General features: G+C 32.6%; 1 protein-coding gene and 1 long non-coding RNA gene across 2 annotated transcripts; one reads left to right on the forward strand and one right to left on the reverse strand.

Annotated features, from left to right (window-relative positions):
• The first annotated feature begins 5,168 nt into the window (after positions 1 to 5,168).
• Positions 5,169 to 5,715, forward strand: LOC122514155. Its single transcript, XR_006302968.1, has 3 exons — positions 5,169 to 5,282; positions 5,351 to 5,558; positions 5,677 to 5,715. It is a non-coding gene; the product is annotated as an uncharacterized LOC122514155 (long non-coding RNA).
• An 8,725-nt stretch (positions 5,716 to 14,440) lies between these two features.
• Positions 14,441 to 16,295, reverse strand: LOC122514322 (facilitated trehalose transporter Tret1-like). The gene is made up of 2 exons (XM_043631052.1): positions 15,873 to 16,295; positions 14,441 to 15,560 (listed from the first exon to the last, which is right to left on the reverse strand). The coding sequence occupies exons 1-2, from the start codon at positions 16,293 to 16,295 to the stop codon at positions 14,499 to 14,501; spliced, it is 1,485 nt and encodes a 494-aa protein (XP_043486987.1). The 3' UTR covers positions 14,441 to 14,498.
• Positions 16,296 to 17,964: the final 1,669 nt, after the last annotated feature.

The raw sequence follows: 17,964 nt of genomic DNA on the forward strand, positions 1-17,964 counted from the left end.
ACAAAAAATAAAAGAATATTAAAATGAGAGCGTTATAATATTAAATTTTATTAATTAATTTTATTGATTTTCTTTTATACACATGCGCAATTTTCGGAAAGCCACATAAACAACTTTCACCAAAAAAACTTTAACAGAGGATAATTACTCAGATCAACGGTGAATTTCGAAGAGGACGGAGCTCCGAACATATATTACGAGTTTTTTAACAACAATAGACACTTCTATCGATTAATTAACAATTATTATAATGTACTAATGCACTCTCTTTATATTTCATATTATTTAGCCACATATATGTACTAGTATAAGCATTACATACATATTAACATATTTTTGAATATTAATCAATTTTAATTTAATATTCTTTTCAATTAAAATTTCCCCCTCCAAAGTCACCACAGCACGGAAACGTTTAAAAAAATTTACATTATATTAAACAATTACATTAAGATTAAAAGAATATTAAAATGAGAACGTTATATAATTTTAATTTCTATTTATTACAATTATTTTTCTCGTTACATACATAAGAAACTTTCGAAAAGCCATTTAAACAACATTCAATAAAAAAAACTTTTTTATGTGACAATGTATCAGTCTAACAGAAGATTTTGACGAGGAAGATACAGAAGAAAGTACATCCCCATCTTTAGATTACAATAAACATTTTTATCTAATAATTAACAATTATTTAAGCTCTATAGAACAAAGTATTGTTCTCTACTATTATATGTAATTGCTTAAACATACACATACAATATTTTAATTGTTACTTACTCTTCTATTAACGTATTTTGAATAAAAAATAAATTTAATATGAATTTATTTTTATATTTAATTTAATATATTTTTTATGATTTCAGTAAAATCATCGATAATAATTAAATTCTTTTCAGATGCATTCCTCGTTATATGCATGTGTGAGGATGATCATTGTTAATGCACTTTCCTGTTTTTACAGGTACCATGGATCACTTCAAATTTTTACAGGTACCATGGATAGCTCATGGCATCTTTACAAATCTAAACTAATCTTTCTCTTTTCTTTTTCAGGTTCACTTCCAGTATTTTTTTCAATGGGTAGCGGGTGGATTTCTCCTTCGCAAAGGGCGCCATTTGTTAAGGAGGAATCTACTTCAGGGATGCGACCCTGCCCACGCGAGCCTTGATTCTATCTTACCTCCAAAGATAGAATCATGTCCTTACCTAAAATTCCACCCACACCAAACAAACCTTTTTTAAATATTTTGTTGGCAGGATGGATTATAGAGACAATGGAACACTACGTCCAGGGGAAAGGAGAAACGAATTAAATGAGGACTGAGTTATGGTAAATGATGGTATGACATAATAATTTTTTCAGGTACCATAGAAAAGCACAAAATTATATGCATTAATGTTTATTGTATTATAATTTAGGTAGATTGCGATATTATTAAATTGAAAATATTCATAATTTGTAATCTATGTATGTGTCTATATTGCAATTATACTAAAGTGTGTTACTTTTAGTAAAATCATCGATGTTACTTTAATTCTTTTCAGATGCATTCCTCGTTATATGCATGTGTGAGGATAATCATTATTAATGCAATTTTATGTTTTTGCAGGTACCATAGAAAAGCACAAAATTATATGCATTTATGTTTATTGTACTTTCTTTTAGTTAGATTGCAATATTATTAAATTGAAAATATTCATAATTTGTAATCTATGTATGTGTCTATATTGCAATTATACTAAAGTGTGTTACTTTTTAGTAAAATCATCGATGTTACTTTAATTCTTTTCAGATGCATTCCTCGTTATATGCATGTGTGAGGATAATCATTATTAATGCAATTTTATGTTTTTGCAGGTACCATAGAAAAGCACAAAATTATATGCATTTATGTTTATTGTATTTTCTTTTAGTTAGATTGCAATATTATTAAATTGAAAATATTCATAATTTATAATCTATGTATGTTTCTATATTATAATTATACTAAAGTGTGTTACTTTTTAGTAAAATCGTCGATGTTACTTTAATTCTTTTCAGATGGATTTCTCGTTTTATGTATGTGTGTGGAAAATCATTGTTAATGCAATTTTATGTTTTTACAGGTACCATGGATCAGTCCAAATTTTTATAGATCCTATGGATGATTCATTGCATTTTGCAAATTTAAAATAATCTTATCTTTTCTTTTTCAGGTTCGTTTCCAGGCCCACTTTTCTTCTTTTTCCCTATCCCTTTGTTTTTTTTTATTGCAGGTTCAATAGGAGGAGAACCAGAGGAGGACCTGACTAGAACTTAGTTATAATAAAATATTAATGTATAATTTAATGTTTAATTTTAATTTGTTAATTCTCCTCCCTTTAGAATCGCAGGCATGTAGTAATAACTTTTAATGTATTTTTGATGTATTTTATTTGTTCATATGTTCCATGTTTTTCGATTCTATTCATGTTTTACTCCTCCTTTGTCATTTTGATATTTGCTATTCCACTTTTCTATTCATTCTTGATAATAATTGCAAGGATTTTCCGAATTAAACTCTTAGTGTGGGGCCTAAGAGTGGGGCATTGAAAAACGTTCTCGGGGTTTCCATTTTCTTTGGTTTCGATTTAATTCGGATGGGGACATCTTCAGGATGCACATCCCGGGTCTTCAAAAGCGGTTACCTCCTCGTGGTTAGACCTGGGCAATGGTATTTTACTTTCAATATAATGTTTAACATATAAAATATGTTAAACATTCCATTGCAAGTAAAATCTAGCCAAAGACCGCTTGCCATAAACATTATAATTGTAATTAGTTTCTTATAAATCCCTAATTAATATCATATCCTTCTTCCTTTTTCCTTGGTTCCTTTTATCCATTTCATTTATGGAAACTAATTACCTTATAATGTTTCTTAATAATTATGATTACGAATATGAAGTACTATGATACGTTAACGACTTCTGCATAATGTTTTCTTTTTCAGGTTCGTCTCCCGTTTCGTCTTCTTATATTTTTCAGTCAAGGCCTCAATGGGTAGCGGGTAGATTTCTTCTTCGCAAAGGGCGCCATTTGCTAAGACGGAATTTACTTCAGGGATGCGACCCTGCCCACGCGAGCCTTGATTCTATCTTTCTCCCAGGGATAGAATCATGTCCTACCCTTAGCTTTTTAAAGTGAAACGCCCTATCTTTTTTTTTTTATTTTTTTTTTTTTACTTTGCTCTTTTTAACTCGCGACTTTGCAAGCATACATGCATTTAGCATAGGAACCGAAGCTTCACGTACCCAATTGGTTGCGTGAAGTGTAAGTTCCTCGTCGTATATATTACTTTTATCGGGTTTTAATTCGCGTTTTGGTATGCATCGATGCATTTAGCATAGGAACCGAAGCTACACGTACCCAATTGGTTGCGTGACGTGGAAGTTCCTCGTAATATATATTATTATTACCGATATTTTTAACTTCGCGATTTGGTGTGCATCGATGCATTTAGCATAGGGACCGAAGCGACACTCAACTGGTCGAGGTACCCGACTCGTTGCGTGAAGTCTAAGTTCCTCGTCGTATATATTACTTTTTATCGCGTTTTAATTCGCGTTTTGATATGCATAGATATGCACGTAGCATAGGAACTGAAACTGCATTGTATGGGATGTCTACCACCGCTATTAGTAAGACGGGCCCAGGGATTCGGTTCCTCAAGCTTGCAGTAAATATAGTACCGGTCGGCAAACTGTACGTGTAGCGTAGGTTTCTCGTAATATATATTAGAGTCAGTGGATTAGTCCAACCGGTGGGAAACCACTTAAAAAAAAAACGTAAAAAGTTTCACTTTAAAAAGCCTACTTTTCCACTTCTTTCCACTTCTTTCCCTTTTTATTTTTTTTGGTTTCAGGTTACACAGGGGGAGGACCACACCAGGACAGCACGAGGACCAGCACGAGGACCAGCACGAGGACCAGCCGAGGACCACACGAGGACAAGAAGAGGACATAGTTATAATAAAGTATAGTATAAGATAATTATTTGTGAAATTAATTGTATAATAAAATGTATATTTAAATGTATAATTTTTATCGATTTATTCTTCTCGTTTTAGCATCGCACGCGTGTGATAATTATTTTTAGTGTATTTCATTTGTTCACAGGTGTCATATAATTTCTATTTTATTCATTTTTTACTCCTCTTTTATCATTTTTTTATTTGGTATTCCTCTTTTCTCATCATTCTCGTTAATAATTTCAAGAATTTTTTTTCTCGGAATTTTCATTTTCTATGGGTTTCGACTTAGGTCGTCGGATGGGGACATCTTCAGGATGCACATCCCGGGTCTTCAGAAGCGGTTACCTCCTCGTGGTTAGACCTGGGCAATGGTATTTTTCTTTCAGTATAATGTTTAACATATTTTATATGTTAAACATTTCATTGCAAGTAAAATCTAGCCAAAGACCGCTTACTTTAAACATTATAATTGTAATTAGTTTCTTTTAACTTCCCAATTAATACCATATTCTTTTACCCCTTTCCTTAGTTCCTTCTATCCATTTAATATACAGAAACTAATTACTTTATAATGTTTCTTTAATAATTCTTATATTTTTACAGGTATTCCTTACCTTTAATTTCCCCCACCAATCATCATACCTTCCCTATTTCTTTCACTTTCTTTCTTTTCCTTTATATTAAGTATGTTCACGTGAATTAGCATGCATTCAAGTGAGTTTACTTAACTTTTGAGGTGGAACAACTTTTAGATTTCCTTTTTTTTCGCGATTTGATATGCATAAAGTATGCATTTAGCATAGGCACCGAAGCGACACATAGTCGATTCGGTCGCTATCCGTTAGTCAGGCCTCACCGGTCCTGCCGTTGGCACGATGGTCGGTCGACTTGTGAAGCCTAGGTTCCTCGTAATATATATTTTTAGGATGCGTTTTTTTTTTATTCGCGATTTGGTATGCATAGATATGCATTTAGCATAGGGACTGAAGCGACACGCGTTGGCGATTCGGTCACTATCCGTTAGTCAGGCCTCAACCGTCTGCTGTTAGAGTAATGGTCGATCGTTGCGTGAAGCCTAGGTTTCTCGTAAAAAAAATTAGAGTCAGTGGATTAGTCCGATCGGGGGGAAACCACTTAAAACAAAAATCGCGAAAAGTTCCACCTCAAAAGTTCTAATTTTCCCTATTCTTTTCCTATTCCTTTTAATATTTTCTTTGCAGGATAAACTATGATGCCAAATTCCGTCCAAGAGAAGAAGGAAACGAACCTTAGGAGGACTGAGTTATGGTAAATTGTAGTAGAATATAATTATTTCTATAAGTAAATGAACTTTTTTAATTCGTTTATTGTTTCAGATAACAATTCCGACCAAGAGGAAGGGGATGTGGATTAGAAGATGGACCAGAAGTGGACTAAGTTATGGTAAATGGTAGTAAAAAATAATTATTTTTATAAGTAAATGAATATTTTTAATCAGTTTATTGTTTCATATAACCATTCCGTCCAAGAGGAGAGGAAAGTGGATTAGAAGATGACTAGAAGAGGACAGAGTAATGGTAAACGGTAAAATAAAATAATTATTTCTCAATATAAATGAAGTATTTTAATCCATTTATTGATTTCCTCGTAGCATTGCACATGTATGATAGTTATTTTTAATGTATTTTCTTTATTTTTACAGATGCCATGGATCAACCAAAAATTATATGCATTTATTTTTATAATACTATATTTTAAGTAGATTGACAATTATTATGTATAAAATATTCATTAATTGTAATCTCCGTATGCGTATTTATCGAAATTATATTAAAGTATATTAGTTTCCAAATAAAATTACCGATGTTACTTGAATTTTATTCAGATGCACTTCCTCGGTTTCATTTTCTTATTCAGTATTTAAACTTTTCTTTTTATTCTCCATAGTAATTGCAAGGATTTTCCGAATAAAACTCTTAGGGTGGGGCCTAAGATTGGGGCTCCGTAAAAAACGTTCTCAGGGTTTTCATTTTCTATGGGTTTCGACTTAGGTCGTCGGATGGGGACATCTTCAGGATGCACATCCCGGGTCTTCAGAAGCGGTTACCTCCTCGTGGTTAGACCTGGGCAATGGTATTTTACTTTCAGTATAATGTTTAACATATAAAAAATATGTTAAACATTCCATTGCAAGTAAAATCTAGCCAAAGACCGCTTACCATAAACATTATAATTGTAATTAGTTTTTTTTAACTTCCCAATTAATACCATATTCTTTTACCCCTTTCCTTAGTTCCTTCTATCCATTTAATATACAGAAACTAATTACTTTATAATGTTTTTTAATAACTTTTATATCTTTACAGTTACTACATCGCACAAAAGAAATTTATTTAAAAAATGTTTGGATTTTTCGTACTAATATTATTCTAATTATAGAATTAATAATTCTTACATGTGGAGCTATTTAAAAAAAACTACGCTAGGAGTTCTTCCCCATAGGTGTATGGAAATGTACAATCCCACGCATATGTGTGATTTATCTTTATTAAAACAATACACAAGTATTGTATATATAATAACAATAAGTATTTACTAATTTCTTATTATTTTTCTAATAAAATCTTCTCTTTTTTCAATGTGCTAAGAAATGTATTAACCAGCAATTCATATAATACTAAAAAAGATGTCAAAGCCAAGTTACCGATATTTAATTCAGTCGTCACTGCGGTTTGTATTGCCATTGCTGTATGGTTCAACTTTAAAGAGTATCTTTAAACCAGGGTAAATATACTGTATGATGTAGAAAAGGTATCGCTTCCTGAGCACGATCATTAGGAATGGTACCGGAGGGAAATTATTACTTCTATTAATGCGAGAGTTGCATGTCCTTCTTCGACTCGGATGGTCATTGATTTTTTTACATATGAACGTTCTTCCGATTCGATCGTTGCATAACTATATCTTTCTTTTTCTTTTTTTCTTTTCTTCTTTTTCTCTCTTTTCTCTTCCATTATGTTGAATCGTATAACGAGAGAGACTACTGTGTTAGGTAATTTCTATGAATTTTGTGTTTTACTAATGATATATTTATCTCTACATTTTTTTCTTTCTCTCCCTCATTCTCATTCTCATTTTGTTTTTCTTTTTTTTCCAAACTTTGTCTTCATATTCGTTCTGGGTCTCTTACATTAGTCAGTCCCATTTAATGAAACGGTAATTATAAACGCGCGTAACTGTGCGAGCTCGATAAAAGTGATCAATTTATTTGAGAATACCTATAACCCTATCTCGGAACTGTAATGGATTATCGAACGAAGTAGTTTGCCTCGAATAGAATAATTCAATGAATTGTTGTTAACGTTGGAAACGTGTGTTTGCACTTGCATGATAAATGTTCCCCATTTCGAAACATAAAATTTCCAACGCAACCTTGCGCGTTGCCTTGCTTCCTACACACGTTGATAAATTCATCCCTCTAATAAATATTTGATTGGTGCAAAAATAATTGCAGCTTTCATTATTGTTAGTTTGACGCCAATTGTGTTAATTGTAATCACGTAATATATCATTGTAAAGGATGTAATTTGCACTATTAATTTTTCTTTATATTATTGTTTTTGTTTAAACATGATATCTAAATAATTAAACTATGTCAACTCACATATGTAATTAAATTCGCTATTTCAAATGCACATATTATTTTAGCACTAATCTAATAAATTAATTCATATGTATTACAAGCTATCAGCGTTGTACACTTCATGAATATAAGCTTTAATGTTACGATGTCAAACATCATCGTAAAATTTTAATACATTTCCCAATCAGTTAAATTGATAATCCTCGAATACTCGGCTTTCCATTTACGAATTCATCTACACTTGTATCTATTAATTCGTAATGATTGTAGAGGTAGGAGGAGAAGGATGATCGTACCTTTTCCTATTCTATCGAGTTTCCCTTCCTATCAGTCATTTTATCACTTCGTACTGATTTTACACAAAGTGTTAGTATTTGATAGTATTGTTTGTAGGTAACATATAGATGAGAAACAATGGAACAAAATGAAACAATGAAATATTCAAAATCTACTTCGTTGCACTCGGCTTTCTATCTCTTTATCGTAATATGATTTGAAATTTTCATACTAATATATTTAACGAGTGAATTCCTCGATCATTCGTCGATAGAATTATGTACTGCAATTAAATTATTTAAAAATAGATTTTTTATTTCGACTAAATGAAAACGTTAAGTAGCAAACAATCTTATTTAAAATATGGTATGGGTATTTCTTGAATAAAATTGATTACAAAAATATTTTAAACTATGGTACAGTAGAAAAAGAAAAACCTTAAAATCAATAGCGCGAGGGATGCTTTTAACACTGGAACACGCAATATCGGAAAAACGAAGGAGAACTTTTCTTCCTTCGTCAAAGTGAAGAAAAAAAAAATAAAGGAAAAAGAAAAAAGAAGGGAAAAAAAGCAAAAGCTATTAATTATTACCATCCGCGCGAAGAAACTTTTGAGGAAAAAAGGGCAAAGTTCAAGCCTTTTCTAAAAGAGAAAGAAGAAAAAATGAGTACGAAACTCAAGTACTGTTATGCCATTACAGTCTGATAAACCATATCGGACTTTTAATCCTTAACCTTTACTTCAACCTTTTCTTCTTTAACCTCTTTTGTTTTTCTTTTACTTTCCGTTCCTCATTAAACCCTTAATCGTAGGAATTCTTTAATAATAAAATAATAACCAAATAATTCGGACACACTACTTTTTCTTGAAAAGCGGACCCTCGAACCAAAAAATATTAATACTTATTTTCGTGGATGTAAAGGAACATTAATTTCAATCCTCGAAACATTCTTATATTTTCTTCTTTCTTTCAAGTATAACAAATTTGCGATAGAGAATCTCTGAGAAATTCGTCATAATGATAGGCTTATCGCACAAGTATCGAGTAGCTTGATGGCGTATTGCGGTTGGATAAGTGGCTTTAATCCAGCTTACTTCCAAATACCATGATCGATATGAACGCTAGAGTCGAGGTCCTTTGCAAGCTAGCTACAACGATTTGTTTTACTGCAAATAATCCGATTTTCTCGATCGGTAATCCATCCAACGGTATGGAAACGTTCCGTTCCAAAGTTTTATGCTAAATCAAAATCCATTCTCCTTCCATCCACGTCGTTTTCCATCGGGATAAAACACTTACTTTGAGAAAGATTTTTGATCGTTTTCATATCACGTTGGAACTAAAATTCTTACTATCAAACCTATCAAGTATTGTAAGTTGTCCAATTTTTGTCGATGTCCATTACTGTTCTATTAGTCCAAACTAAAAAAATAGCAAACAACTTGAAAGAATAATTGTCGGAACCGTGTTAATCCTTGAATATCAATGTCGCCTTAAATCTATCAGATTTGTATATTTTATTTATTTTATTTATTTGTCCGTATATATTTCAAAGTACTTGAGTACCAGAAGGATCAAATAATATTCTGCATTTCAAGATAAAATCAGGTATTGAAATACCCAAAGTACCAAGTTTACCAGTAATTTCCCTAATTAAAACTTTTCGAGAATTTTAATCTTACACGATCGTTAACAAAAAGAGAATTAGAAGTAATTAACATCTGAACTCAGAGCAAATAAATGTCTATGTAATAAAAAGCTAGATCAAGAAGGTATCAAATTGTCGTAAGTAAAGTCGTTTCGATACACGTATATATAGATCTTTTGAAAAACTTTTCTCCATTGAGAGATTTTTACAATGGCAGCTAATAAAAGGTAAAATATAATTTACGACTTTTAATCCGACCCGAGATTTTCTAACAACGATGAACTAAATAAGTGCCGTCTAGCTATATGTGTATATGTGCATGTTAGAGAAAGGACGCGCTACAACCAATAAAACTTTCTCGCTCGACAATACTGCCGCTTAATTACCTCGCAATTTCGTACGGCCTTTTACGAAAAGTGGACGAACATTTCGATTATACTCGACGAGTTTCGTGATCGTAAAAACTTTTATTAGGACTTGCGTTCTCTTTAAATTCTGCTATTTCCGTCGTATAACACATACTCACTAGCAGACTAATTCGTGTCTCTTAACCCTCCACAAATATTCTATATATTTGAAGTTACACAATTAAGTGGGGTGTATACATATAGTCAATTTATTTTTCAAATATTGCTACTCTGAGTAATTCTTGATTTTAAGTAATTTTATATTAAGGACGTAATTAAAATACCACTTATTACGAAAAAACGAGACAATTTGGAACAAAATTGCTAATACAAAAGAATTACCTGATTTTAAAGAGGTGCATATTATGACGAATCTACATTTTTTTTTTATAAAAGTAGCGTATATCTGAAACATTTTTTCATACAGAACCTACAAACAATTGAATTAAGGAGGGTTAAATTCATTTTTTCTCTTCTCCTTCTTTTTATTTCCCTCTTTCCTTCCCGTTTCTTTTTCGTAACCATCTTTAAACGGTTTTCTCTTTTTGTTGGATTCCTTTTGAATATTTCAAATCAAGAGTTGGTCGTGCGTTAAATATTCGCTCTTGAACGATAGAAAATTTTATTACCATGAACGTTCTTCGCACTACTTTTCAGGTCAATCCGCGCTTACCCGAGAGGATCTCGTATAATTCGAGTTTCCCCTGTGATTTACGATAGCCGAAGCTCGACGGTTTTTAGACCGCGTACTTCGTTATCTATCGCGTTGCATGTAAAATATCGGGAAGATCGGTAAATGGGGACACGATCGAGGTACCAGAAGAAATATTGAAAATCAATACGACTTTTTCTATTAAAAAAAAATAAATAAAAAATAAATATATACCGGAAGAAAGGTGAATGCGGTAAGAGGTGGAGTGAGGGTCGTAAAATTAACTAAAGAATTAATTAACCAAAGTAAATGACGGAGGTAAATTCTCTTTACATAATACATAACTCTTTATATACTAAATTCTCTCTACATAACATATCGTAAATGCTTCTTTTGGCTATCCATGTTAAACGGCGTAAGAAAAGATTTGAAAAGAGACTTTGTCACAAACGAAACGTACTTTGAAAGAGCTGTACGACCGAAATCGATGCCATAAATGGACAATAGATAAGCCTGCATGTCTACAAAGATAGCCAGCTCGAAGTCATACATAGCATATCGCGGAAAAAACTTATGGGACAATCTAATACAATTTGATTTCTTACTTTAGAGGTCCACAGAGTATCATGAATATAAATGTTATGAATTTCTCGCTGTCGGATATAACAGGATCGTAATATCATGCATTTGAATATGTTTTCGGAATCGAAAAATATTCTTATAATGGAATTCCAAAATTACGTCACATCAAGAATTCGAATTTGTACTAGCAAAATAAAAAAGAAAAAAAAGGAGAAGAAGAAGAAAAAGAAATGAGAAAACCAGGAGTGAATTGGTATCACGGCAAGAAATTTTTTCTGAATGCTACCAACTTTTCCTATTCGTTTTGCCATTCGAGAGAGAAAAAGAGAAAGAAAGAGAGTTATGCTAGGGAGAGTTTGCTGGAAGAAGTTATCGGACTCAAAAGTTTGACGGTGCAGCGCAATGTAAATTTCTCATACAATTTTGTCGGTACACATCCGCCATAAACATATTACCAGGTAGAGAATAAAGGCAGAAAGACTTTCTTCTATAACAAGAATGAAGCCCAACAATTCTTCCTTCGTATTGTCCAAATTGCAGCAATTTTTTTTTCTTCCTATCAGACTCGGTGTGCTGGATACTAAACGAGAACATTTAACTTTTTTGAATTTTTACTAAATATATCATATCATAGCATTTACTTTCGAAATTTGTCATTCCATTTAATGGTATTAGATGAATTTTTGTAAGGATCAATATTCGAGCAAGTTCTGTTATTTCGCGTAGAGCTCTCTTTTTGATTATTCTTTGAATAAAACTATCCAATTGATATGCGAAAGCTCTCTTCCTTGGAGTATTATGGTATTGTCTTCAGAATTTGAGAATAATACGATATTGTCTCTCCGGAATTTTGGAATAGTATGGTATTACCTCCATTGTATTGTAATATGATTTTGATAGCTAATATAAATGTATATATATATTGTCTATAATTTAATTTTATTTTATTTTTATATACAACTATCATCTGAAATAATTTAAAAAAAGAAATATTAATCGAATTTAGCAATACCTGCGTGCATTTGAAAAGTGGAATATCATAGAGTAATTAAAAAGAAAAATACGAAACTTTTTCCTTGACCGAATTGATTACATTCCGTTATCTTTCATATCTGAATATTTAAATAAATGATAATACTAAAAATTGTCCAAGAATGAGAACTGATTTTGTGCGTATACGCAATCTGTTTTCATTCGTTTCTTCAATTCATGAATATATATACTTGTATATATGCACATGTTCGCACTTTATATGTGTGTAGTCTCGCATACTAGCATGGAACCGTAGTCTAAATCAAACAGCACTGCAAATTGCAAATGAGAGCTAATTGCTTTCGTGCTTTACTTACAACCGCAGAAACGTTTTAACAAGCTCTGACGCGCCGGAGTGTTCGTAAACGGGTGGCCACTGTGTTACAGGGAATTTAATCCCAATAAAGGACCAACCAATGGAACTTAACTTCCGACTATCGTATCACGCTTGGAACTTCAATCGAATAATACGATCGAGCGCGCGCGTCCACCAACGATTCAAACATTTGATTGCTTAGATTTTCAAATTGTCCCTTTTGAATTCTGATTCCCAGGTTTAGAAATTTTATTCCGACAATAAAGAGAGGAAGTGAACATTCATGCATAGATATTATTTAACAGAGAGAGAGAGAGAGAGAGAGAGAAAAGACTAGAAATCTGTGTTACTATTGAACAAATCAAAGATAAAAGTTCTAATCGACAGTTTATTAATATAATCACAACAGGGATGCAATAAAATCATATATGGATGTCGTCATTAAATTCTTTCTTTTAATTAGTTACACAGTGTAAAATTGTCAAAAAAATATTGCAAGATTTTCTTTTTTTCTTTCTTTTTTCTTTGTTATTTTTTTGTTTTTTTGAGATGCAACGAAAATCCTTGGAAACTGGATAGGTTTATGTCTTTGAATTCGCAGGTATGCGTATCTATTTACAGAACGTGTTTGTTTGTGTGTCAGGGGTAGTTAGTGTGTTTGGTTCGATGATACAATTGCATGCATAGTGTGGACTCTATTTGCCAGAGGACAAGGCACCAGAGTTGGTTGGTATTGGTCAGTCCATAGGCCCGGTGAATGCATAGACGGATATCTGTGTTTGTTCATCCAGAATACGCTTTGAGCTTTGTGATGACAGGGACGTTACATCTATGGATCTAGCCGCAAAGTTGAGAGCGATTCGCTCGATCACGCTCTTAAGCCGATACTCCAACCTCACGTTTCCTCATCGACACGATCTGTATGTCTATTCCTATTAACGAGCTTCATAATCTTCTCCTGTATTATACTTTCAAACGTTAACACTAAACCTACGAATTGATTAAACATTCAATTTGGAATTAAAGTTATATCTTTTATTATTGAACGCAAATAATGATCAAAAAATTATTTTTTAATTGAATATAATTAATTTTATAATTTCAGAATCACATTTGGCCCTTAGTAATACATTGCAATATATATTATGACTTTGATATAATAATAAAATAATATTTATAATTAAAATGATCATATAGTTAAATGACAGTAACGTTGAATGCAGAATTTTCATTAAAAATTGTACAACCTATCGTCTTACCAATTGTGGTGGTACCTTTAATGTTCAAAAGAAGAAGACGACATTGCATTTCGTGCTTTAGAAATATCAACCGGATTTCATACTTACGAAACAAAGGATTCCGCGAACGAAAGGAAACTGTTAATCTACTCCTACAAAGTAAGATAAGTAGACAGTGGTTTCTGTTTATAGCTTTCCCACAGGCTGTATCTACACAGAAAGAAAAACTAATTCCAACCACTAATGGTTCTGCCAATAGCAATGTCTTTAAGACTGAATAGTGATTATCGTTCGTAAGAGATCGGAGCTAACTCCTTTATCTAACGATTAAAAATAAATGCAAACAAGCAAAAGAGATCTTTGCTTGGCAATGAATTCAAGAATTACTCGACTAAACTATTAAATTATTTACAACAATTCCAATACATTAACAATGATGAACATTACGTATATTAAAAAGTTTATTATCCACGCGCTTACAGCATGAACAAACATATTGTATTTACATACAAGATTCTTCCTCGCGAAATCTTCAAATATCAGTTAAAACTCCAGACGTTTACAAAAAGATTAAATAGGATTTTCGATTTTCGAGTCACGATTTCAAAACTTACCACGTCATCGGAAGCAACAGGATCATGATTACGTGTTTCAAAAACTCATCGTTTAATTAATCATGCTAACAAGCGTATTAACGAATGATCGTAACACAAAAATTGATTGTACTTTCAACTTTGAAATTCTCTTTGTATTTCTTGAAAAGTCTTGCCTTTGGTTTCCGGTAATAAACTAAGCAACAAAGCTGTAGTAAGCCAGGTGATGAGACAAAATCCAAAAAAGGGATAAGCATAACCATAATTTAAAGTTATCGCAATATGAATATAAAGTTTGTTAACGGTGGTCGATAATAAACCATTAAAAATTGCGCTTATACAAGAACTAATCGCTTTGACTTCTATAGCAAATATCTCGGAAGTCGTGATGAACAATATATTAGAAAAACCAGCGTTACCGAAGAATACCAATAAAATGGGTGCAACTAATGATACAAGAATGTTCGATGACATATCTATGAGAAGATAATCTTTCGCATAAAAATAAACGGCCATGGTTAGAGTGCAAAGGCCAATCATGATACCGGATACAAAGATAAATGGTTTACGACCTAATTTGTCAACTAATAAAATTGTAAGAATGGAAGATAACACTAGTGCAATACCAACAATTACGTTCGCTGTGTAATCAGAAATTGTACTTGCTGTTTCGTGAAAGATCAACTGTCCGTACGTGATCATCATAACGAAACCACCGCATTGCATAATTATGATTATGAGAAAAATGCAAAATAAGGCTCGTCTATGTCCTTTGATCATTAATATATCTTTCAGTATGGTCCAAGTAGTTGATTTTTTATTTTCCCATGTCACTGAGGATTCCAAAACCAATGCTAATTCTTCAGATACATCAGTCTTACCTCGTAATTTTTCTAATACCTCTTCAGCTCCCTCGGTTCTTCCTCTCATCGCCAAATAATAGGGCGATTCTGGCATAAATGAAAATAGAACAACGAAACAAATCGACAGGAATAGAAATATACCAGCTGATTTTGTCATCGACAGATATGGCACTATTATATAAGACATTAAGATACCAATCGTGAACATTATAGCCAATGTCGATAAGTTAACACCTCGCGTCTTTGCTGAAGATATTTCACCACAGTATGATATAGCTGCGATTAAGCCGACTCCAAGAGAGATCCCAGAAATAAACCTAGCCACATTCATCACCTAAAAACATTTAAAAAGTAAGAGAAATATGAAACACTTTCTTACGAATAATTGCTTAGCCAAAAACTACTTATCTTATCTGACTTCTACGTGATGAGTAAATAAATTGTAAATGTGACAACTAAAATTTATACAAGATAATTCGAAAAATAATTGCTATGGTACGTTTTCTTTATTATTCTAAATTAAGATTCAATGTATATAGGTATATGTAACTTTGTACTAATATCGCTCTAACAAAAAACGTCTAATATGGTGAAATTCTCATTTAAGATACTTTAACTTTATAACAAATAAAAATATCAAACTTACCAATATGCTTTTCGCCATCATGATCATACTCCAACTAACGATGAGTGGTAGACCACTTAACAATACAGTATATTTTCTTCCAATTCTATCAATTAAAAGCACAATGACTATTGGTCCTAACATATTGCCAGCTGACATAACAGCCGTTAAAGTTGAGATATCTGAGCTAGTAAAATAAATTGGTGAATCCGGTGATAGGAAGAATACAACGGCTGGTGCATTCCATCCTAACACTATACCAATGGACAAACTCAACAGATTACCTAAAATATTTTTCGAATTAACATGAATTCCACTTTTGATCTCGATGATTTGTACAAACACGATTTTCAAGAAATCCTTACAAACAAAAACTGCTAAATATTCCCACAGTTTAGAGCCATCCGGTGACTTGTATTTCCCCCTTTCTCCATCGTTACTCATTTTTGATTCTTTACAGAAAAAAGAAAATTCTTTATCCCAACTAAGAGGAAAACTTATCGAGAGACGATTGCCGTAAACACCGTCGTTACATTCACGAATGCACACAAATGATCGTTGAACTTCGTAATAACTTCTATTATATTTCAACGATCGCTACATGTTAACTGAGATAACGTAACAAACGAGATTGTTGGGAGAAGTAAATTTATGACATCCCTTCTCAAATATGTAGATAGACGTATATGCATGCACGTGTATTTATTGTGAAATTAATTAATGATAAGTACATGTAGACGGTGCACAATTTGTTCTTTTATTGTGAGCTTTCCTTTTTAATATGCCCTTCATTTATCTTTTACTTCCTTTTTATCTTTTAAATAAAAGTATTATTGTATTATATATAAGATATTCACACACTCGTTAAATAATCCTACTGAAAGTTGGTGAGCAGTTGTCGGATTTAACAATAACCAAAATATCATTTTAGGTCAAGGTGCAATGTCGTTACTCGGAAATAGGACAAGCTAGAAATTCGTCTGATCCCGTCGGTCTGTCTGTATGTTGGATCATTAAACCCTTGCCAGACGTAGCCAATTCGACGACAACCCTTAATTGACTCTGTGTCCAATGCTTGTAACCTCCCTTGTTAGACGTCCAAAGGAGTGGTTACGTTTGCGGCTCTCCGAGCCTTTGGACCGATCTAGATTGGGCCGAGTCCCCTTTCTCAGAGAATCCGTGTTGTTAGACATTGTTGTCCACGAAATATCCCTTAAGCTAAATTAATATTGTTCTCTATATATCCAAATACTATTGAAAGGATTTACCATAATTATCTCTTAAAATGACTTTATTTTTTGCTTTGTATATTTTTTCTCGTTACTCTTTCTTGTCTTCCACTGAAACATTTTCCATGATCGAAGAAATTCTCAAAACTCTCTAACTGGTGTTCCTCGAAATAGAAAAGACCAGCACTTCACCTCAAAATTGCTATTCAGAGACGAGTTTCACCATCTCGGACCGTCGAGAAATTTTAATACCGCACGCGCAACATGTCCCTGTAGAATCGACAAGTTCTCTCGGAGGACGTACCATCCTGAGTATCTGGCAATTATACAGTCGGATAAGTAAGCTCAGCTTTCGAGGAAAAACGTGATAGGAATTAATTAAACATGGTCATTCGTACGCGTGCGCTAACCATCGAAGCGTGAGAACCAAGAATTTCATGGAATTTTATCGTATTTAACGTTATCTATTTCCTTTCTTCTTTTTTTTTACAATCGCTAACGCAGAACAAAATTTTCCTAGCGAAGATGATATAGGTATATACCTCTATATTCTTTCAAAAACGAAAATGTGTGTGATAAGCAACAGCAAAAAATCTGCTCGTTGGTTCGTTAGCTGATATGTGCGTTGAAAAGAAAAAAACAAACAGACAAACAAACAAACAAACAAACAAACAAGCAAACAAACGAAAAAAAAGGAAGAAGAATAGTATTTGTGAACGTAACCACATATATAGAAGCACACATAGCGCAAATGTTGACGCAACGTTCGGCTCGGCGTTTCTAGTTTTCTCGCGAATTTTCTATGGATATCGAACCGTAATCGGTGCATTTTTTCTCCCATTGTTATCTTTCCTCTTCTTTTTTGTATTCTTTTTTCTTTTTTC

The sequence above is a fragment of the Polistes fuscatus genome, unplaced genomic scaffold (assembly GCF_010416935.1).
Source record: "Polistes fuscatus isolate 324 unplaced genomic scaffold, CU_Pfus_HIC Scaffold14, whole genome shotgun sequence".
Taxonomy (NCBI): domain Eukaryota; kingdom Metazoa; phylum Arthropoda; class Insecta; order Hymenoptera; family Vespidae; genus Polistes; species Polistes fuscatus.

Coding starts and splice junctions, on each gene's coding strand:
- LOC122514322 (XM_043631052.1), bottom strand. CDS start 16,295: ATGAGTAACGATGGAGAAAGGGGGAAATACAAGTCACCGGATGGCTCT. Junction 15,561..15,872: donor TGATGGCGAAAAGCATATTG/GTAAGTTTGATA, acceptor AAATGTTTTTAG/GTGATGAATGTGGCTAGGTT.